The 24,182-nt window shown below is 41.8% G+C and overlaps 2 protein-coding genes and 1 long non-coding RNA gene across 3 annotated transcripts in view; 2 read left to right on the forward strand and 1 right to left on the reverse strand.

Annotated features, from left to right (window-relative positions):
- The window catches only part of LOC106507506 (uncharacterized), a 420,688-nt gene extending 414,453 nt beyond the window's left edge, over positions 1-6,235 (reverse strand). The window contains exons 1-2 of the mRNA XM_085024874.1: positions 6,092-6,235; positions 5,744-6,032 (exon numbers count right to left, since the gene is read on the reverse strand). Of these exons, the coding sequence (XP_084881000.1) occupies positions 5,744-6,032; positions 6,092-6,235 (433 nt within the window). The remainder of the gene's footprint in view (positions 1-5,743; positions 6,033-6,091) is intronic.
- The window catches only part of PKP2 (plakophilin 2), an 84,825-nt gene continuing 66,790 nt past the window's right edge, over positions 6,148-24,182 (forward strand). The window contains exons 1-3 of the mRNA XM_003126396.6: positions 6,148-6,456; positions 19,852-19,964; positions 20,590-21,272. Coding sequence (XP_003126444.4) covers positions 6,234-6,456; positions 19,852-19,964; positions 20,590-21,272 — 1,019 coding nt within the window. The 5' untranslated portion in view covers positions 6,148-6,233. The remainder of the gene's footprint in view (positions 6,457-19,851; positions 19,965-20,589; positions 21,273-24,182) is intronic.
- On the forward strand, positions 7,099-10,817 carry LOC146403351 (uncharacterized). The gene is made up of 2 exons (XR_014803650.1): positions 7,099-9,649; positions 9,758-10,817. It is a non-coding gene; the product is annotated as an uncharacterized LOC146403351 (long non-coding RNA).

A 24,182-nucleotide genomic window follows, 5' to 3' on the forward strand; every position in this document is an offset into this window, starting at 1 on the left:
AGGTTTTTTGCAACTATAGTCTGAATGCTAGCCTAAGTATGGACAAGGACTAGTATATTTAGTATCTAAGAATTTTCTTAACAACACTGTGAGGCCAATATTAAAGATACCACATTAGGGAGTTCCCATTATGGCACAGCAGAAATGAATCCCACTAGGAACCATGAGGTTGTGGGTTCAATCCCTGGCCTTGCTTAGTGAGTTAAAGATCCGGCATTGTCGTGAGCTGTGGTGTAGTTTGTAGACATGGCTCGGATCTGGCATTGCTGTGGTTGTGGCATAGGCTGACTCCGATTTGACCCCTAACCTGGGAATCTCCATATGCCATGAGTGCAGCCCTCAAAAGCAAAAATAAAATAAAATCAATTTAGAAAGACACCACATTAAAGAACTTGAAGCTCAGTAAATTTAAGTAACTTGTCCAAGGTCACACAGTAAAGCAACAGTCCAGTCCAGCTCTGTGTGGCCTAAAAAACCTATTTACATCACTCTACTGTTTTATGCAGATGTTTTAAAATACCATTTTATGATAACGTTTGTGAAGGGAAAATAGGTGGGTGATAACGCTTTTAAAATCTAAGCCAGTATTATTTTTCTATATGGAATATAAAACTTCAGTTTTTGAAATTGCAAAAAATAATAATGTGTATGGAAAAAGGAGACAAATTAAAAATAAAAATAATCTATACGTGAATGAATATACATACACATATCTTAATCAACATCTTAGAGTCAAATGATTTCCGAACAATTCAAAAAGTGTATAGTGCAAAAAATTTTTAACTTTAAACAATGCATGATACTGAGGTGCTAGATCCACTACAAAGTTATAAAAAAAAAATTATACCAAATTTCTCTGATACATTTATAAGCTTTAAAAACACTAACATAGGGCTCCCATAGGCACTCAAGTCACTTTGAGATTTTTTTTCATGCCACACCACCTCCTCCAAGCTCCTTTTGTTCAGGTGTTCCTTGGCCCACTCAGAGGTAAACTAATCAAAATGCCTATAGGTGAGAGGTTACATTCATTTACCTATTGAGCACCTGCTAGTTATCTCATTGCAAGGTTCTGTGGCAGAGACAAAGAGATGAGAAACATTGTCTCCTAGGAAGCCAAGAATAAATAGTGGAAATGGACCAAGTTGCTCCCTCCCTTCAGTCTCTCCAGCCAAAAATGAAAAATCTGACAACCATCAATGGAGCAGCTACAGTCATCCACCCAGGAGGTAATTGTTCTAACTGATGGTACCGAGCGCACACAAGACCATGAGTCATGAAAAGAACTATCTTGAAAGCCTCTGACTGAACAAATTGCTCATTGCCAGTCCGCATGGCTGCCCACCTGGTTTCCACCTCCCACACCATATTTGGGGTCTTTTAAAAAGAATAACTTTCAGATCTGCACATTCACCATATATTCAAAAGACCAGACAAAATGAACATCTGCATTAAAGATAAAGACCTTAACCCTCACTGCTGTTGAAAGCCCCCTTTAGAGTGAGGTGTTCAGCACCTATGTGTTTAGAGCTTCCTTTTCCAGTCTTGACCCAGTTTTGTCACATGTGGCTGATGATAAACCTGCTATCATTGCCTTGGCAACATATCCATTTACTAAAAGAGGAAATAAAATCCATGGTTTATTTTAAATTTTCTATCTGCCAGGTCTCATACACTAATTTAGGAAACACCTTTTAAAAGCAATAGATATTAGGAGCCTACAAAGAGTAACAGGAAAATATTTCATACTCATGAAAATGTGTTTATTTTTTTAAATATGAACCAAAGAATTTTGGTGTTATTAATGTTCTTTAATGTTCTCTATTAAAATACTATTTGTGCTCTAATTTTTTTTTTTTTTTTTTTTTTTTTTTTTTTTTGTCTTTTTAAGGCTGCACCCGAGGCATGTGGAGGTTTTTAGGCTAGGGGTCGAATTGCAGCCATAGGTCTGGCCTGTGCCACAGACACAGCAATGCCAGAACTCAGGCCGCGTCTGCAACCTATACCACAGCTCACAGCAATGCTGGACCCTTAACCCACTAAGCAAGGCCAAGGATCATGCCCACATCCTCATAGACACTAGTCAGGTTCATTAACTGCTGAGCCATGATGGGAACTCCTAAAATTTATACTGTGTTTAGTCTTCTAGTAACTTCCTAGATTTTGGCATATTAGAATCTATACATGGTTAAAGAGAATAAAGATTACACTGAGGAAGCCAATCATAGGTTTGAAAACAATACAAGATTTGTGTTTTAAGGCTAGTGTGTGTAAATCAAATAACAACGCAAGTTTAAAACTCAAGAATTTTTGAATCTTTATTGCAGGTTTCCAGCAGAAGAAACTGTAGCCTGATAATCGTTACCTGTTATTTACATTCCACTTCAATATTCCTGTGGTTTTGCTTTTTTTTTTTTTCCTTTTATCAGATTCTGTTGGTCAATGGAAGACAAAAGAAATGGAAGAGTTTTCAAAACTGAACCTAAATACTAAAAAGTAGCAGATTGTAGAACAGCCAAACACCGCAAAAGTATTTGTAGCATTTAATTTCCATGCTTCAATTTGTTGGCTAGAAACTATGTTTAGCAATTATCTCAAGGATTGCTCACAATTTAGGAAGTCATCTAGGCAGCTTTCCCAGGAAATGCAAAGAACATGACAGGGCATGCACCCTTTTGGAATAGAAGCACATCTAGACTACATTTTGGGGCATAATTCCAGAGTCTTCACTCCTTACCCTGTAATTAGCTATTGCTATTGCAATGGGATTCTCATCTCCAAAGGTTATTTTTTAGTTATTTTTTACGTTTACCTTATTTTCAAAGGGATGGTTCTAGTGAATCACTGAATTCTGAAAGTATTAAAAAATTATCTCAGTTCAGATTGTTTTTTTATTTACAGAGACTACTACATGACTAATTAATAGAATACCTAGAATATATCATGGTATTTATGTGACTTTTTGTTGGCCATGCCTGTGGCATGTGGAAGTTCCTGAGCAAGGGATCGAACTCACACCACAGCTGTGATCCAAGCCACAGCAATGAAAACACTGGATCTTAACCCGCTAGGCCACAGGGGAACTCCACTATGTGACTTTTTTTTTCTTTATTTATTTTCTTTTTTGGCTACCCTGAGGCATACGGAGTTCCCAGGCCAGGGATCACGATATCTGAGACCTACAGTGCAGTTGCGGCAATGCAGGATCTGCCAGGGATTGAATCTATGTCCTGGAGTGGCAGAGACACCACTGACCGATCCCATTGCCACAGTGAGAACTCCTGTGATTTTTTAAAAGATGAGAACAAATTACCAAAAGAGTTTGAAAGCTTAAATAATTATTGTTAACAGTTACTGAGCACTCATTAAGTACCATGTAATATACTAAGTGCTTTTTCATACATAACTCATTCATTCATTCAACTTACATCTATTGTCTACTATGTGCACTATTCTAAGTCCTAGAGACAGCTGTGAACAAAGCAAAATCCTTGCTTTCATGGTGCTTACATTCCAGTCAGGAAACAACCAACAATTAAATAATTAAGTACAAATATGAAAATAAATGCTATGAAGAAAAACGAACGAAAGATGTGAGACAGAGAGTGACTCTGTGGTGGGGGCGGGGGGAGAATCTCATCTAAATGGTAAGTTGACATATGAGCAGAGAACAGAAGGAGGTAAGGAAATCCAGAATTGGATCTCAGGGGGATATGTGTTAAAAAGCATTGAACAAGTATTCATTGAATCCTCCTTATGAACCACTTGTTTAACCCTCACAGCAGCAGGTTACTTTTATTGCTCCCATTTTACAAGTAAAAGAATTGAGGCTTAAAAATGTGAAGAAACTTGCTAACAGCCACACTATATGCAAAGGGCAAGCTAAAATTTGAACCCAGATCTGCCTTACTCACAAGTTGCACTTTTAACCGTCTTCCTCCTGTCAAATCACCCAACTTCCCAGAAGACTTCCTCGAGCTCAGTAATAGTCAATTACAACATCACACTTAAAATGAAAAAATCAACTTGAGAGGAAAAACGGAAATGGAGTTTTGGCTCAATCAAATAAATGAGAAAAATTCCTCTCCACTCTCCTGGTGAAGAATCTAGATGGAAGCAGAGCTGTCCTTGTAAGTTAGGACTCCCGCAGGCACACACAAAAAAGGAATCTACCAGCTGATCCTGCGGAACAGGTACTGAAATTCTCTTTCAAAGCCACTTTCTCAAGGCTGCCAGAGGGAGGGGGAAAGGAAGAAGAAGGGGGCAGGAATAGAGGGAGTTTGATGTTGGAATTCTCTACCATCACTTCTTAAGTTCACCTCTCTCTTTTTTTTTTTTTTTTTGTCTTTTGTCTTTTTTGTTGTTGTTGTTGCTATTTCTTGGGCCGCTCCCGCGGCATATGGAGGTTCCCAGGCTAGGGGTTGAATCGGAGCTGTAGCCACCGGCCTACGCCAGAGCCACAGCAACGCGGGATCCGAGCCGCGTCTGCAACCTACACCACAGCTCAGGGCAACACCAGATCGTTAACCCACTGAGCAAGGGCAGGGACCGAACCCGCAACCTCATGGTTCCTAGTCGGATTCGTTAACCACTGCGCCACGACGGGAACTCCTCATCTCTCTTTTCAATTGACTCTCAGCACCACGTTTGAGTTTTTACATCTGGCTATATAATTGAGTTCTTTACAAGGAATAATCTACCTCAAGACTGGTCCTGCTGTGATAGGAGGAATTGCTTCCAAGAACCACCATCCACATGGCTTCACTTAAGCCATGTGGCCAGCCAAGAGAGAGTGACAGAACTATCACCACTCCAGTTGTCCAGGCTTTTGGCCCCTTGATTGCCTCTTCATTCCCTGTAAGGCCTTATACCTGTGTAGTAAGCGTGTGTGTAAAGATAGAAGGGTATGTCACAGGAAAACGGGGAATGGGGGAGTTGTGTTCCCCAGCCACGTCGAACTTGAATAAATGGGGTTCCGTAAATACCGAGTGATTTGAAGGAAAGTGGACATACAACCCGAAGCAATCAAAGGGAAGGCTATCTTACTTAATACTGGGGATAGATGTTTTTCTTTCTGCCTCTCAGGTCCAAAGCGGGGAAGAAGGACCAGTGGCTTAGGTTGTAAACCTTAAGGTTAAGGACTCTTTCTGTTGAGCATAGCTCTCAGCAGTCAACTAAATGTGAAACGTTTAAATAGCAAGGTAAGTATACCTTATGGAAGATAAGACTGAAAGAGCTCCACCAGCAGGACCCCTACACAGAGCCTACCATAAAGAGGGCTTAATCAACTCTAGAAGGACTGTTAAAGTATCACCTACTGAAAGTGTGCTCTTTCCCAGCACCTCTTATTGGAGTTTCTCTATGTGGGTGTGATCCTAAGAGAGGAGTGGGTGAGAAAGAGAGTGTGCTGGGTACAATTTGTGTATATGCAAGAGAATACCGAAACTCTCAATGAGGAATAACATATGTTTCTAGGAGTGCATCTGTGCAAAAAAGACACGGTCCCCGAAATTGTGCTAAGGGGGATAAAAACCCTATTTTAAAAAGTTTTTATTTTACACATGTCATCTTTTTGTCATATTTCCTCCTACTGTCTTGTCCGCCTGATCAAACAGCCCTTTCCCACCTCAGGTCCATGAAACATTTCGAACAGTCTGACAGCCTGACAAACCAGACAGACTACTCACTCGGGGATCCCAGAGGCAAACCTCGGCCCGAGAGCAGAAGTGACTCCAGGGCGCACCTGCCTGGAGGTCGTCCTTCGTCCATCCAGCGGAAATTACAAGGATTCGTAGGGCAGGGCCGAGGCCCGGCAAGGCATTGAGAGCCAGTAGTAGCAGGCCGGACCCGCAGGATCCAAGGTGACCTGGAGAGTGTGCACGACCAGGGGCGGACTGAGCCCTCTCCCGCTTCCCTGCGGTGAGTTCATCTCGCCAGGTGTCGGCGCGCGCGGCCGGCCTGCCCCCCACTCCCCAGCCGAGTGCGCCTGCCCGGTTGGAGCCGCGCCCAGTTCCCGGGTGAAGGCCGGGCGCCTGGCGCCCCAGGCCGCGCTCCCGGGAGCTCTGGCCTCTCACCGGCGGGGAGGCGGGGCCGGAGGAGGGGCTGGGACGGTGGGGTTGGGCCGGCGGGATTGGGCCGGCGGGGCGGGGTTCGCGCCCAGTGCCCGGGACTCCGCAGCAGCTTCCCCTGCAGGTCTCCAGCAGGCGAGCGGCTCGGTCGCCCTCTCCGGCCCCATGGCAGCCCCTGGCTCCCCGGCTGAGTGCGGCTACATCCGGACGGTCCTGGGCCAGCAGATCCTGGGGCAGCTGGACAGCTCCAGCCTGGCCCTGCCCTCTGAGGCCAAGCTGAAGCTGGCAGGAAGCAGCGGTCGCAGCGGCCAGGCGGTCAAGAGCCTCCGGATCCAGGAGCAGGTGCAGCAGACCCTGGCCCGGAAGGGCCGCAATTTCGTGGGCAACGGTGAGTAAAGCCCTGCCGCCTTCTGCATCGCTCTCACCGTGCCTTTTACCCATTCCCTACTCCTTCCTCACCCTCAGTGCCCAGTTGCTTGGACTCCCTTCTTACTGAAGGTGCGAGACCTGGTGTTCTGCCCACCTGTTGCTCGCCAGCCCATTGTACGACCTGTCGCGCCTTCAGACTCAGACCAGCTTACTTGGGGAAAGCATTCTTCTTTTTTAAAAATAACCTCTTACTCACCCTTGTCATCTATGTCTATTAAATGCATATGTATGTATGGAAAGAATTCAGTCCAAGATTTTCACCCCTCCCTTAACCTGCTTCCCTAAGCCCTCCACCCCCACCCCGGGGACTTCATCTGTAGGCTCTGAGAGTCTGTAAACACTTTGAAATTCTGTGCAGAAATGTGGTATGTTCATTTTTCTGGAAGAAAGTGCCTCTAGCTTTTATTTAAAATTTTAAAGGATCTATGACCCCCATAAATATTTTTTAAAAAGAAAACCTGAAAGTACTGGTTTTCTGCAAGCTGTATATTGGGATTGTGGTGCCTCGCCCAGGTACCTGGGGGCACTCCACCCAGTGTACGGAGCGAGTGGTTGATCTAGGAAATGAAAAGATTGGGTAGGAGGCTTTGGGCTGGGGAACAATCACACCACCCCGCGGATGAGGAGGAGGAGAAGAAAGGGGACTTTGGCCCCGCCAGCAGCAGCCCCTCCCGCCTCGCTGCGCCCTACCAACGCACTTGTAAGCACAGCGCTGGTATCTCCAAAAAAATTAAGCTTGGAGGTGAACGAGTTTGAAAAAATAGTAGTCCTTATATTAGGTGTTTATTTTTTCATTTTAAAAGTATTATAAGTTTATTGTGGAAAAGAGAAGGGGAAAGAAATTGAACAATTAAATTGGGTTTTTTGTTATTTCCTGCAGTGTTGAACTGTTTCTCTGGGAAGTTAACCTGGGCAATGGTAAATGTAGAGCCTATAAGGAAAAAGAAAAATGCTTGCAGACCAGATCAGAGAGTTAAAACAGCCGACCTTGGGAGGCTCTATTGTTTTCCCTTTGTGTAAAAGAATCAGGCAATCAAGACTTAATTACTTAAAGGGTAAAGAGAAGATATTTAATGGTTATAGTTGATGTACTTGTGTGCTTTCTATGTGCCAGGAATTGGACTGTATGATTTGCATTCATTGTGTTATTTACGTTTCTAGGGGAAAAAAAAAAAAAAAAAAAAAAAGCTTGTGAGGTAGTCCTTTAATCCCCATCTCACAGATGAGGAAACTAAACAGTTAAGTGACACTCAAGTTCCCACAGATTTTAAGTAGCAACTGATAGTATTTATTTATTTATTTATTTTTTGTCTTTTGTCTTTTTTGTTGTTGTTGTTGTTATTGTTGCTATTTCTTGGGCCGCTCCCGCGGCATATGGAGGTTCCCAGGCTAGGGGTTGAATCGGAGCTGTAGCCACCGGCCTACGCCAGAGCCACAGCAACGCGGGATCCGAGCCACGTCTGCAACCTACACCACAGCTCACGGCAACGCCGGATCCTTAACCCACTGAGCAAGGGCAGGGACCGAACCCGAAACCTCATGGTTCCTAGTCGGATTCGTTAACCACTGCGCCACGCCGGGAACTCCAGCAACTGATAGTATTTAAACTCCCAAGCCTGATTTTGTAGCAACTGGTAGTATTTAAAATCCCAAGCCTGATTTTTTTTTTTTTTTTTTAATATGAGGGCCGCACCCTTGTTATATGGAAGTTCCTAGGCTAGGGGTAGAATCGAAGCTGCGCCTGCTGCCTATGCCAACAGCCACAAGCACACCAGATCCGAGCCACATCTGTGACCTACACCGAACCTTGCAGCAATTCCAGATCCTTTCCTATCACTGAGCCACAACGGGAATTCTGCAAGCCTGAATTTTTATTTATTTACTTACTTACTTACTTACTTTTGTCTTTTTCTAGAGCCAGCTCCCGCGCCATATGGAGGTTCCCAGGCTAGGGATCCAACCGGAGCTATAGCCGCCGGCCTACGCCAGAGCCACAGCAACCCGCGGGATCCGAGCCGCGTCTGCAACCTACACCACAGCTCCCGGCAGCGCCGGATCCTTAACCCACTGAGCAAGGCCAGGGATCGAACCTGCAACCTCATGGTTCCTAGTCAGATTCCTTAACCACTGCACCAGGATGGGAACTCCAAGCCTGAATTTTTAAACCACTCATCAGTTATATTGTTAAGCTTTTTGGTAATTAATATGAAATGGGATTTTTATTAGATCTTAAGCCCCTTATAGCCCCTTCCTATTTTCCTTTAAATAAAATTGAGATAGTTCTGAGAGATTGGTAAGGTCTCAATGACACAGAAGTGCCACGGCACATGGAAAAAACGAACCTAAAATTTAGCTGTGAGACAACCAAGTCCAACATTTGACCAGCAAGTTCATTGTACCCCTTTAGTCTGTGCAGGTCCAGTGCTAAATTAGAGCCAAACTAGCTGCTTCTGCATGGGGGACACAAGAGCTGCACCTTAAATATTCTTTCCTACCCTCTGAGAATGGGTAGCCAGGAAGAGCATGGGTAGCCAGGAAGAGCAGCCAGACATCAGCTATTAAGTAAATGCATGGAATGAACAGAAGGAAAGGGAGCATTGCTGAACATCTACTATGTGCCTAACCCGGTTCAGGAATATATTTGCATCTCATTATATCCTTAAAACAATTATATGAGATAGATATGAGGAGCCATTTTATGTATGAAGAATGTGTCGTGTCCAACATTTATTGGACACTTAGTCCCAAGCCCTCACGTGATTTGTCCTCTCAACAATGGTGCATTCATGTTGCTTGGTGAATTCAAAAACTATCAAGTGAGTCTATTCTTCATGCAGGGCACTATGCAGATGCTGAATTAAACATACAGCCTCTTTGCTTTAAAGCATGGAGTTTAAAGTCTGTAGAAGGAAACTGCCCTCTTTGAAAAAAAAAAAGTGTTATCAAGGAAACAATGGTAAGCTACTCAAAAGAAGAACAGCCAACAAATGATGGAGTTTAGTAGTATGAGTTAGACTACTAGCTGAAGGAAATTTGAAAAGCTTCTTGAAGGGATTGGGATTTTAGGTCTCAAAAATTCAGTAGGATGGACATAGGAGAGAAAGGGGCTGGAAGAAGAGCATTCTAGGAGGGAACAGCAGGAATATTTCCTAGTTCACAAATGATAGAACAGAGGGCATTGCCGTGATGCTTCTGCTCTAATGCTCAAGGCAACTGCCTAAAAGAGCATTCTAGGAGGGAACAGCAGGAATATTTCCTAGTTCACAAATGATAGAACAGAGGGCATTGCCGTGATGCTTCTGCTCTAATGCTCAAGGCAACTGCCTAAGTCCAACTAAGGAACAAAGTGTTTGAAATATTTTTATTACAACAGGAGCTTCTCAGTAAGTTAAATACACTCAGCAACCTACACAGAAGTGCAAGTCAGGCAGAGAGATAAGGCAACAAACAACACCTACTTACTCAGCTTTCTGAGATTCAAAGAGGAAATTGGCTTCAAAGGAATTTAACATTAGCACACCATGGAACAATTACCAGGGGTGGTTTGTGGATGTTGTTTAATTAAAGTTCTTTGAAAAAGAGTCTGGGGGTTCCTTATGGTTGTGAGTATTGTTTTTATTATTTCCGGTGTTACTATCCTGTCTCTAAAGTTGAAACAGACAGGCAGTTGTTGAAACTGTGCGGGTCTGGAAAGAATCCTGTATCAACATAAGAAATTCCAGGAAGAAAGGACCCTGGTGTTAACTGCTATTAGCTCCAGGGCCCTGAAGAATTCTGAATTGTTGACATACCTGTAAGATTGAGGCATCAGATAATCTGCTGAAAACAGAGATGAGATAAATGGGACTGATTTGTTGATAAATACCCTGCAAGTGTCTTTAACCCATCAACTTCTCCCTAATGCCTTTATGTAAGTGAGTGGTTTTCATTGTAAATTTCTCTTAACTTTGTGGTTGTTATAAATTGTGCTAAACATTTTAAAGTTAGCTGTAACTCTTGGGAGGTACAGGGGGTGGAAAGGAGGTGCATAGAAGCATTATGAAATGAGTCTGTATTGTAGGAAATTTTTTAAATTCTATAAAAATCACATAGACGACATTTAAGAATTGCAGGTATTAGCAAAGGGAAAAATCTTTAGTGTCATTTCCTATTTATTACTCCTTTGAAAGTACTACTGCTTTATTTATTACATAGTTCCCCCTTGGGTGCCTGCATAGGAAGAAAGTCATATTTTAAACTGTTGTGTGTAATACTTTTATAAAACAAAACAAACAATATCCTAATAAAATTTGCAGCTTCTTTGGAAATCTACCATAAAAACTTGGGGCATGCCATTTACTTAAATTATTTTCCTGGCCAAGATGTTGTATGTATCTGTGATTAGAAGGAATTCTGGAGAAAGGACTGAAAATTGGCTAAGGTAGCAAAAAAGGCAATTAATAGGTATTTCCGGGGAGGTGAGTTAGCATTGTTTAAATCCCGTATGAATTATTTGTTGCCAAAAAGGAATTCCAGGAAGAAGAAATTTCGGGAGTGGGGTGACTAGTCATTTAGAAAGTAGAAAAAATCGGGGAGATGGAAAAAAAGTTAGATGGTGGGGTGGCAGGTACATGGCCATGCTGCTGGGAATGCAAAGTGTCAGTAGTGCCACCTGATTTAATGTACCAGCATATCTGCCTAATCTAGCCCAGTGTCTAGCAGATCAGTTGCAATGAGGGGGCGTGTGTGTGTGTGTGTGTGTTTTCTTAATTCTTGTGATTATAATTAGTCAAAAGAAATAGAATACTAACATGGTGAGTATAGAAAAATTAACTCCCTACCCTTAGAAATGGTGAAAACATATCTTTTATGGATAAGGTCTTGAATGAGAGTGTAACAGAAAATCAACGGAACTGTTACAGAGTTTGATTATAAAAGTACATTGATCTATGTGTCCCAGATAAGATGGAGGATATTACCTTAAGAGAAGAGAACGGTTCAAGTAGACTTTAAAAGACTGTGTTAATGTTATCTATAGCTGTGCTAGTGGTTCCAATCATGGCAGCAGAGGATAGCCCACTTGAATTAGATATTCTAGGTATTTGTTGCTCACATTGGCTCATTCTCCTGAAGTGTTGTTTTAGATATTAGCTTTAAATATTTTTACCATGTATTAAAGTAAGTTAACATTAATTTTACACTCCAATTGAATTTCTGGTCTGATCAACAGAAATTATTAAAAGCTTTATTTTTTTCTTTTCTGAGAGAACAAGCATATTATTGGCAAACCATCTATGATAATAATGAAATATAATAAATATGTTGCTAAAACCTTTGGAATTTATAAATCAGACTTGATTACTATGGCATCTAATAAGATCATTTGGTTCCATCTCAGATGACATTCAAGAATTTTAAATTACACAATTCTGAGATAAATGTTGGAATCCAGTGATTTTTGTCATGTACACAAATGTATGAAGATATAAATACCATATTCTTTCTGGGGAAGTAAACAGTAAAAGGCAGTGGGAATAGACACAATTCGTAGAAAACTTAACCTTTGTATTAGAGTGAGCCATCTCACTCCTCTGACTTGTTAGGGTAAGAACAATAAGCAGAATTTCAGATCCTCTTAGAATTATTAAAAAAAAATCTATTGTGTATCTTTTTTGTGTAATACCATTAATGGTGGAGTTCCCTGGTGACTCTTTGGGTTAAGGATATGGTGTTGTCACTGCTGTGACTAGTTACTGCTGTGATCGAGTTCTGTCCCTGGCCTGGGAACTTCCATATGCTGCGGGTGTGGCTAAAAGAAAAATACTATTAATGGTGACTGAATATAGGGCATGAAAACAATTCCTCTATTCCTAACTGAAATGCTTAAAGATGAGCTAGGGGCCCAATCAATATGTAGACTTAAATGAAAATGCATATTAAGAAACAATAAACCTTGAGCACTTGAGAACCCAGCTCACAGTTACCATTAAAAGTAGACTTGGGATTCCCAAGGGGAAAGGGGGACTGAGTGGGATGGATGGGCATTTGGGGGGTGGTTTTTGGATGCTAACTGTTATATTTGGAGTGGATGGGAAGTGGAGCCCTACTGTACAGCACAGGGAAATGTGTGTGATTGGGTTACTTTGCTGTACAACAGAACTTGAAGAAACATTGTATATCAACTGTAATTACAAAAAAAAAAAGATAAAAAAGAATTCACATGGGAGTTCCCTGGTGGTATCCTACATCAAAATCCACATATGGAGTTCCCATCGTGGCACAGCAAAAACAAATCCGACTAGGAACCATGAGGTTGCGGGTTCAATCCCTGGCCTCACTCAGTGGGTTAAGGATCCCGCTTTGCTGTGTGCTGTGGTGTAGGTGGCAGATTTGGCTCAGATCCGGCATTGCTGTGGCTGTGGCGTAGACCAGTGGCTACAGCTCTGATTAGATCCCTAGCCTGGGAACCTCCATGTGCCTCAGGTGCAGCCCTAAAAAGCCAAAAAAAAAAAAAAAAAAAAAAAAAAAAAGATGTGATTCTTTACGTCAACAAGGTAAAAATTTACTTGGAAAATAAGACCTCTTCTTGCTTTAATCTGGCCTCACTCCAGTCCATTCTCCACCTAGGTAATAAACTTTCTCAAATCTTAGAGCATCAAATGAATATGATTCATATTCATTCAGTTTCCTGCTGTTCTCTACAGGAGTAAAATCTTCATTCAACATGGCATTCCGGTTCTCCGTGATCCGATGCCTGCATTTTCTCAAACTTTTGTCCTATCACCACCACTCCCCAACCCAACCAGGCTTATCTTGCTTGAATTCCTGTCCCTACCCCTACTGCCCTCAGTGCTCCCTCCCTCCCCTTGGCAGGGTTAACTCTTACAAGCCCCTCAAAACTCAGTTCAGTTGTGCCCTTGTATAGGCAGCCTTCCCTCATCCGTCTTCCTCCTCTTAGTATAGAGGGAGATACTGAATGCAAGGTAAATATTTGAACATTGTGGTCACACAAGATATTTCAGCAGGGAAGAAACATGAAAAATGCAGGGGTTTTCTGAAAATACATTTGGCAGCTTTGTTGGATTTAAAGAAGGGAATCCGTTGGGAGAGAAGAGGTTAACACTGGCCAGTGAGAGGGAGACTTGAGAGTCATTACAAAAAACTGAGTTTTTTTAAACAACAAAGTAATTCAATTTGTAAGTTCTATAAATTCATCTTTTTGACTCTTTTGTGTCATTGTGAGTGTAATGTGCTTTGTCATTGTGGTTGTGAAATCTTACAAGTAATCATTATGAGATAGCTTAGCAAATGAATTAGCAGGAATGCCAAAATAAGGAGATAAATTGTAGGAATTAATATAGATTTGGAAACTTCCAAGATGTATCAATTTAGTACTAAATTACCAGTTTATAGTCACACATTTTAGAACCGCATATTCTGGCTACTCAAAGTACATGATATAGACACCTGCAATATAAAAGGACCTTTTTAATATGTTTCGTGGTTGTCTAAAGCAATAATTTGAGGATTACCCCCAAAATGTCATAAACTGACGTCATAAACTGCTTAAGGGGCTCCTGAAAAATCAGGACTTCTGGTGGCTAGTAGGTGATAGCCATTGACCATTTGACACAGTGACACATGGAGTGTGTGATCCATTCTGCAAGGAGAGTTGGCCCATCCTTGGCACATTCAACTTTCTTAGCAGTCAGCTGTGCTCACTGCTGTACCACCAACACTGACTCCTGGCATATTCCGTTCTGTGAGAACTCAGCCAGCATTTACACATTTATACTCACTCAATACACTGAGTTGTTTCTCATTGTTGGTTAACTGGTCACTTAGAGCACTGCACACTTTTTGTTAATTTTTCAATATTGCAAAACACTATAGGCTTTAATCTGCTTTAAGACAATTCTTCCCACAGTTAGTTATTTATTAATTTGTTTTTGCTTTTTTAGGCCTGCACCTGTGGCATATGGAAATTCTCTGGCTAGGGGTCGAATTGGAGCTACAGCTGCCAGCCTACGCCACAGCCCACAACAAGGCCAGATCCAAGCCAGCTCTGTGACCTGCACCACAGCTGTCCACAATGCCAGATAGGGATGGAACCTACATCCTCATGGATACTAGTAGGGTTCATTAACGCTGAGCCACAATGGGGAACCTCCCTCACGGTTTTTTAAAGAATAAATTCCGCTTGTCTTCCAGCCTGAGCAAGTGCTTACGTCAGTTGTATGCAGAGTTGTGGAATTTTGGTTTCCATTAATATCTGATAATTTTTCTTAGAAAGTAAAAGTAGAAGATAAAAGAATTTTTTAAAAAAAGTTAAGTCCAGGGAAATGAACTCATGTTATATGCCCACGCAGGCAAAAAAAATCCTTCACCAACTCAGGAGTCCTTGTTTATGGTCCCAGCATATTTCATGTTTTAAGTACCTCCTTTTGTTAGTAAATGATTTTGAGGATCTATTTAAATATGAATTGCTATACAGATTCCTTCTAAAAGTTTCAAGATGTCATGTCTCACCTACAATAACATGTCCCCAGTTTTACTTTATTGGACCAAGTTAAATCTTTTTAAGGTATGCAGAGGAAAAGAGCTGTTGTTGCCCAGAGGTTGCTGTGGAAAGACCAAATAAAAGACGATAGCATTCAGACTTCCGGAGTCTCTTTCCATCAAAAAGACCATTGTGAATCCACACTGTGAAGGCAGCTGCTTGTGGTTGTGAGCACAATTAAGTGTAGCATTTAAATCAGTAGCGGTTGTGAACACCTACTGATTTCTATGCCTACGTTTAACCATACCTGTTATACTGCCTACTGCCATCTCTACACCTTCCCCTTTTAGAGCTTAGAGTGAACCAAATCTGTTTTTAACCCTTCTCAGAGTGCTAGGGACTTGAAAGAAAAGATGCTTTTCTGAATGCGAATACTACTCTCTTCTCTCTAATATAAGCAGATAATTTAAAGGTCTTGTTTGTTTAGCATTTCTCTTATCATCTACATACCTTAAGGTAAGCTGTAGTTGATGTTTTAAACTAGCCCAGATATTGTTAATGGAGTCACAAAAGAGGCTTGTCCATTTGATTTCATAAATGTATCAAATTTAACCAATTAGGTAATAAAGCTGGTCACAAAACTTACAAAGAAAGAACTGATTATGGAAATTAATTTACTATTTTTAACCTTAAAAATATTCCATTATTTTGGACAATATTTTCGTAGATGACCAGAAACGAAGATATTTTCCTACAAAACAGCTGCTCAGGGATCAATCACATCATGCAGATTAACATTCTGACTTGGAAAGGGAGAAAATAACGTTCTGTGGGGTCTACACGTCTGCTATCTCCTGAGCAATTTGGAATTCTTCTACCATCAAACCAACTCCCCTCACTCTCAGCCTCCCAACTCCAACCCTGCTCCCACAGTCGCTTTGACCTGAATTGCTTGTTATTTGAGGAAGTTGGAGTTCTGTAACTACCTCCTTCATTTCCCATTAAATGGGCTCCATTGACATCCACAGTGTTCTTAGAAGAAAAGGTTTAGATCATGTTGCCTGAGTCAACAGTAATTTGAAATATTCCCTATAAATCATCATCTTCTTTAGGAAACAGCAAGAGCACATTATGCACTGGTAAGTGAAATGAATGGCCTCTAAAACCATAATAATGTCATTATGATCATCCTCAGTGGCTGGGTCAATCAAAAATAACCACAAAAAGCCAAATTCTATATCACTGGTAAAATTACAAGAATAAAAACTTGGAGATACAACACAGCGTAAATTAAAGCCTACAAACCAGTTTATCCCTCTTTCTACAATAGATTAATTCATGAAAATATGTGGAAAAAACAAATTTTGTGACCTAAATTTTTTATTTTAAGACCATATCTCATTTTTGCCTTACAATTTGCTTTCTCAGGTAGACCTCTCTCTCAGTATCTCTGCAAAATTATGGGAAATAAATCTAAGTGATTTGTCCAGACACACAGAAAGTGGTAGATTTGGAGGTGCCAGACCAAGTCCACAGATTTCTTCAGTTTAGGGAAAATACCTACTTCTTTTTGTGATGTAAACAAACCCTTTGAAATATAATCATTCCTTAATTTTCCATGTGAGAAAATATGGATTTTTATGTTGGATTTATTTGAAGCTGGATGTGCCTGAATGAATATGTTTTTGTTGCTTTTTTTTTTTTTTTGTCTTTTTAGGGCCACACGCACGGCATATGGAGGCTCCCAGGCCAGGGGTCAAATTAGAACTGTAGCCACTGGCCTACTCCACAACCACGCCAAATCTGAGCTACGTCTGCAACCCACACCACAGCTCACGGCAACACTGGATCCTTAACCCACTGGGCAAGGCCAGGGATTGAACCTGCATCTTCATGGATGCTAGTCAGATTAGTTTCTGCTGAGCCACAGTGGGAACTCCTTGCTGCTTTTTTTTTTTTTTTTTTTTTTTTTTTGGCTGCACCTATGACATATGGAAGTTCCTAGGCCAGGGACTGAAGCCACGCCAAGTTGTATCTTGCACCACAGCTGCAGCAACATTGGATCCTTAACCAGCTGTGCCACAAAGAATCTTTCTTTCGTTACTTTCTTATTTCTATTTTTGAAGAAGGCCATAGCTGAGTTATTTTATATTTTCAATAATTATATATTTTATTCTCTAGTTGAACAGAAAATAATGGCTTTCCTTACGAGATTAGTTTCCATCCTGATTAATATTTTCCTTTTTATTTTTTAATTCCACCCAGTTCAAAATTTCTTTAAAATCTTAGAACATAGAGTTCCCACTGTGGCGCAACAGTATGGGTGGTGTCTCTGGAGCACTGGGACACAGGTTTGATCCCTGGCCCCAGCACAGTGGGGTGAAGGATCTGACATTGCTGCAGCTGTGGCGTAGGTTGCAACTGCACCTCAGATCTGATCTCTGGCCTGGGAACTCCATATGCAACAAGGTGGCCCAAAAGATAAAAAAAATCTTAGAACACAGCTGCTAATTCATTGATCCACTGTCCTTATATCAAACTCATGATTGCTTAGGCAAATTAATGTGCATTATTTGTTGTTTAATATTGGCCTTTTAACCAGAGAAACTTCTATTTATTGACACATCCAGCAGGTTAAATATCAGGAGTCACAGCTTTTCTTGCACAAGAGTCCATGGTATAAAAATCTATTCCTGTTTTATTCCCTCTTACCAACTACCTTGTAGTTATTTTAGGAACCCAGTATCAGTTCATTTGTTTGAAAACTGAAGAAGCTTCCTTATAAGGATTTATGTCATCAAATAAAGAATTAAATTCATAGAGTATTTGGAGTTGCCCAGGTAAAGGTTCTAGAGGAAAGAGAATGAGAATGACTGTTTTGGGGTTCTCATATCAACAACTATGATAATAACTCTCCAAGTCTTTGATAAATGGCAGTTTCAGAAGAAACACATGCAGTCAAATAGCAGAGATCTGTGGAAGGATGAACCCAGAGGTCAAATCTGATATTAAATCTCTTTCCAGTTTAAAGCAAGTAATTTAAGTTTTCCTCTTTATTAAGGGACAGGATAATAGCTAACTCTGCATCACAGAATATTGAAAAATAAAATAATTTGAGCTCCTTAAAGAAAAGTAATATTGAAATGTAAGGAGTTATCCAAGTTGTTTTAAAAAGCCTTACCACCACCAGCAACAATGTGAGTTAAAGAATGTAAATTAAACATTTAGCCTCCTTTCCCACACCAGCAGGACCCTTGCAGCCCTGCCTCCCTGTTAGCCTGGGATGGGGGTGGGGTGAGAGAAGTTGTGGGGCCAGCGGTGGGGGCTTCAGACAGCCTGGGCAGCCTCAGCAGGAACCTCAGGCAGGCAATGGGAGCTGAGTCCATAAGCCTTTCACAACTTTTGCTGTGGGGTTGTACAGAAGATTCCTTCCCTCATTCAGTGTCCAAGTTCCAGGCATCCTCTGTTATTGAGGTTAAAAATTAAGGGGCTGCCTGACCTTTTGCTAATCCTTGAGAAGAAATCAGGCCCCTCGAAACAGGAGATGCCTGGCTTAGCTCAACTCCTTTGGTCTTTAAGGTGACAGTTACAAGCCTGCAGCTGCCTCGCCCAGGACCCCTTGAGGCCTGAAACTTGTGTACCAGCCAGATTGTTTGGCTTCAGGAAATAAGACACATGTACAAACAAAATTTGGGATGGATTCGTTCTTTTCAGCTTTTTGACAACAACATTCTCCATTCCCCCTCCCCCTCAAAAGAACTTGTGAATCTATTTTAGTCTCAAAAGAACTTGTGAATTTATTACTAGACTCAATAACAATTTATTGGAAAAGTATGTTGGTATGTTCCAATTGTATTGGAAAGGGTCTCTCTGTTTTATTCCCAACATCTTTCACACGTCTCTGAAGCCTAGAAGAGTTAAATGAGTATTTTATTTTTTCCTTTGATTTATAAAAGAACGCTCTGTGAGAGTAATTTTGGTTACTAGAAGTTACCTAGGTTTTAGAGATCGTCAGTTACTTTGATTAGCTGTTTTTTTTGTTTTGTTTTTTGTTTTTTTGTTTTTTTTGTTTTTTGTTTTTAGTAAGGCAGTAGGTGGTTACAAAAGAACAAATAAAAAGATGGAGGAAGGATAAAGCAGGTAGAAGAGCATCTCAACCCCATCTTCTGCTGCCCCCTCCTCAAAGAGGAGCATTTTAAGATTTACCTCAATTGAGACTCCCTGCAGGCCCCACGAAGCTGAGCAGGAAGGGCTGCCTCCTGTGCAGTGTCTGCAGGTGGGCTGACTGTTAGATCCCAAATTAAGAATGAGCCATTGATGGATTCCTTTGTAGTGCAGAAATTGATTCCCTTTCCTGCCTAACTCTCACATTGCCAAGTGCCTCAGGCCCAGGGTTGGTCTTTGTCAAGCTGATCCATGTTTTCTTTGACCCTACCAACCCATTATATTTATTGCCTTCGCCTACGTCCTTCTTGGGAAGCCTCAGAGTTCCTACTCTGACTTAAACTGAACTTTCATAGTACTGACCACCTAAGCCAGTTGAGCGATTCCCAATTTTTCAGCATTGTAACAAATGTTTTTAGATTTTTGTGAAAATCTCTTCTCTCCTTTCTTCCCCTTCCTCAAAAAAAAAAAAAAAAAAATTAAGATTTTTTAATTCAGCTTTTATTTTGAAAAGCTTGTGAAGAATGTTGTGATAACCTGCAACCATTTGCCACATCCAAGGGTCATGTTAACGTAGAATTTAAAAAACACTATTATAAATCCAGTACCTGTCATTGACTTTACCTATTTAAATTTAAAATATACTATTGCTATACAGTCTTTTTTGAGTGATTGGCTCACTTACATTATTTTCATATTGCTTGATTGCAGGAAATCTTCACCGAACTAGCAGTGTTCCTGAATATGTCTACAATCTACACTTGGTTGAAAATGATTTTGCTGGTGGGCGTTACCCTGTTACTCAAACTTATGATGTGCTAAAGGTAGGATACAAAAGAATATAATCCCAGTTACCAGATTACCAAGAAAACATTTTTAAAAACATTTTTAGACTTCTCATGGTGGCTCAGGGGGTTAAGAACCCAACACAGTGTATGTGAGGATTCAGGTTCTATCCCTGGCCTCACTCTGTGGGTTAAGAATCCAGCCCTTGTGGCAAGCTGACACTTAGGTCAAGATGCCACTGGGATCTGGTGTGGCCAGTGGCTACAGCTCCAACTAGACCCCTAGCTTGGGAATTTCCATATGCCGCAAGTATGGCCCTAAAAGAATAAAATAAAAATTAAATAAATAAACTTTAAAACATTCTTAGATTATTTTTTAATGTTGACCATTCTCAAGTATTACCTTTTCCTAAATGAATTATGAGAAGACTGGTTTTGTGTGAACACCACAGAAAACTGGAAACTTTAAACAATCTCAAATCCTGGTGCAAATACGCAGTCAACCAAGTCTCGTTTAAAAACAGATTTTACCCAGAAAGGAGCCGACTTCTCCAGGGGATTCGGAGAAACCAACACCTTGTGTTGTAGTCCTGGAAGAGCGAATCTTCCACAAAGATGTAAACCACCTCATGTGTCATTTAAACTGTATTTCTCTCTGGTGCAGACAGGCACGGCCGCCACTTACGAAGGTCGCTGGGGGAGAGGAACTTCACAGTACAGTTCCCAGAAGTCAGTGGAAGAGAGGTCCTTGAGGCAGCCTTTGAGGAGGCTTGAGATTTCCCCGGACAGCAGCCCCGAGAGGGTTCCGTACCCTCACAGTGAGCACCAGTACAGCCAGAGAAGCCAGGCGGGGCTCACGCTGCGGCACCAGGAGAACCGGAGGTCCACCCTTCTCGCGCCGCCCAGATACGCGCGCTCGGAGATCGTGGGCTTCAGCCACTCGGGGGCAGCGAGCCGCCAGCGCCTCTACGACACCTACCACCGGCGGTACCACTATGGGGCTTTTCAAGACGTCTTGGACGGCGCCCCGGCCCACCCCATGGTGCTCACACACCCTAGGCCCGGCACCAGCCACAGCCTGGGCAACCTCCTGGAGAAGGAGAACTACGTGACCTCCGGGCCGGCCGCGGGGCAGGCCCGGCCGGCGCCCTCGCAGGGGGGCACGCAGAGCCGGGCGGCAAGGTCGTCCTGGCACCAGAGCTCCTTCCATAGCACGCGCACGCTAAGGGAGGCCACAGCCGTGGAGTCGGGCAACAGGAAGACGCACATGACCGTGGGCCAAGTGGCAGCAGGAGGAAGTGGGAACATGCTCTCTGAGAGAAGCACTTTCACCGATGCTCAGCTTGGGTGAGTCCGCTTCTCAATCTGTGGCGCTGTGGATGCCAGCACATTCTGTTCCCAAAGCCCTCACCACGTGAACTGGCGCTTCTGGGGCTGCAGAGAAAGGCTTCCCAAGATAAGTGATTAAAATGACTTCTCAGGCAGCCGCCTAATTGACAGATTAGCCTATTTACCTCAGGGACAGGGGCCAAGCGACCTGCTCCCAGGGCAGCTTTGTAAGAAATGTGACTTTTAGTCCATCTGTTCCAAATCAGTTGCTGGCTAAAGGGATGGCTACTCCTTGGCTGTGTGAAAATCTGCTTTGAATGAGAGTTAACTCCAAAGTAGACTAAGAAATGATCATTGCATGCTTTTTCTCAGTCATTTCTTGAAATAAAGGAAGGAAAAGGGCAAAAAAAAAAAAGTGAAAGTTTATTTCTGATGCTAAGAGTGACCCTCGACTTCTCTTTTGGTAACTACTACCATAAAAAGATAGAGAGCTAATTTCTAGCTGTCTCTTTCCTTTCTTTGATACCTGATAATATTACTTTTTGATTCCAGTATCAGTGATTTGGAGATTTTTGTTTTTGTAAAACTAAAATTATTGAAGTTCAAAGTCATTTTTTTGCCTCTTCTATTTACTTTATGAATAAGAGATTATTGACTAATCTAATCTTTGGAATTTAACCTTTATTCATGTTTAATGCTAGAGCATAAATTTCATCAACTGAGGCACTTACTAAGAGAAAGATTGAGAGGAGTTCCCGTCGTGGCTCAGTGGTTGATGAATCCAACTAGGAACCATGAGGTTTTGGGTTCAATCCCTGGCCTCGCTCAGTGGGTTGAGGATCTGGCATTGTGGTGAGCTGTGGTATCCGTCAAAGATGGAGCTCGGATCCCGAGTTGCTGTGGCTCTGGCATAGGCCAGCGGCTGTAGCTTCTATTGGACCCCTAGCCTGGGAACCTCCATATGCCACAGGAGTGGCCCTAGAAAAGGCAAAAAAAAAAAAAGAGAGAAAGAGAGAGATTGAGAAATGAATGAATGATTACATCAGTAACTCCTAAAATAATGATGTAGTATCATTGTGGTAAAACACTAAATATGTGATTTTTTTTAATTTCTAAAGTTGCTTAATGGAAGTTATTACCTTTTATCATCTCTTTAAATGAAATTGTGCAGCTGGCGTTCTCTTCTTCCATCTCTGTGTCCCCATGTTGCTTCAGCCACCTTGGCACTTCCCAGTCTATCATCAGTCCACTGAAGTTTGGCTTTAGTCCCTACCATTTCACTGAAATAGTCACTCCACAGATCTACCAATGACCACCTTAAAGCTACATCTGAAACAGAGACATATTCAGTCCTTCTGTTATTCTGTCTGTGGATAGTATTTGACACCACTGTCTGTGCAAGTCTGTCTTCCCTTGGTTGTCAGGGCACCAGCTTCTCTTGGTTTTCTCTAGCCATGTCCCAGTCTTCTCTGAGAAGACTTTTATGCATGCCCAAGGAAGTCATCTTTGGCTACCCTTCTCTTCTGGTCTTGGTGCTCCCTTAATGGGTCTTAACATTTTTACCCTTCTTTCTGTCTCTATTGCACAGGTCTCTCTGCCTCAGGTCTTGCTCACTCAGAACCATTCTCTAGGACTATTAAAATGATCTTTCCAAATCTGATGATTTCTCTCTCCAATTTATAACCTTTCCATAATTCCACCAAATTTGGGCTCTTTTTAGCATAGCACTTAAGGTCCGTGTTTTCACCTCTGCTTACCACTCTAGCATCATCTCCTTCTATTCTCCTTCACCCTTCATCACCATCCCCCAACACACCTCCAAACACTCAAACCATCTTTCGAATCTCTTTCACTTTCCTTAGTGAAAAATATTTGTTCACATTTTTTCTTTCTCCCTTCCTTCCTTTCCTACCTTCCTTTTCCTCCTTCTTTCCTTTGTCTCTCCCTCTTTCTCTCATCTATTTCCTCCCAGTAGCTATGCTTTTGCCTGGCTACTTGTGATTCCTTGGCCACTCCCCTCTCAATCTAGGTGTCTCAGAGAGCTGCATCGTGTGGATGTCTCTACCAGAATAACATATTGTGGTTATTCATTAACTTACCTGCTCTCCCTTTAGACTCGAGCTGCTGTGAGTGTCTTATCTCTGTATTTTCAGTTCCTTAAAACAGAGTCAGGTCCATGATAGGCACTACATAAATATGTGGTGAAAGAATGAAATTGAGGAAGGAAGACGGAGTTCCCTTTGTGGCTCAGTGGTAATGAACCCAACTAGGATTCATGAGGATGTGGGTTCAATCCCTGGCCTCGCTCAGTGGGTTAAGGATCTGGCATTGCTGTGAGCTATGGTGTAGTTGCAGACGTGACTTGGATTTTGCATTGCTTTGGCTGTGGCATAGGCTGGCAGATGTAGCTCTGATTCGACCCCTAGCCTGAGAACTTCCATATGCCACAGGTGTGGGCCTAAAAAGCAAAAAAAAAAAAAAAAAAAAAAAAAAGAAGAAGAAGAAGAAGGAAGAAACCAAAGATAAACTTTTTTTCTTACTATCTAGGTTCTTTTGTTGCTCCAATTCTGGAAAGATTAACTATATTATTTTGACTTAGTTTTTTTTTAACAGATAGGCTGATTTTATTAGAACAATTAATCATATTTCAAAGAATAGAAGAAATACTTAGGGTCAAGAAATTTAAAATAAAGGGCAAGAATGGAGTTCCTGTCATCGCTCATCAGGAATGAACCCAATTAGTATCCATGAAGATGTGGGTTCAATCCCTGGCCTGCCTCAGTGGGTTGAGGATCCAGTGTTACCATGAGCTGTGATGTAAGTCGCAGATGCGGCTCGGATCCTGCGTTGCTGTGGCTGTGTTGTAGGCCAGTAGCTATAGCTCTATTTCAGCCTCTAGCCTGTAAACTTCCACATGCCATGAGTATG

The sequence above is a fragment of the Sus scrofa genome, chromosome 5 (assembly GCF_054392235.1).
Source record: "Sus scrofa isolate SSC_HxYL_T2T_F1_AM1 chromosome 5, Sscrofa_HxYL_maternal_Yorkshire_Landrace_v2.0, whole genome shotgun sequence".
Taxonomy (NCBI): Eukaryota; Metazoa; Chordata; class Mammalia; order Artiodactyla; family Suidae; genus Sus; species Sus scrofa.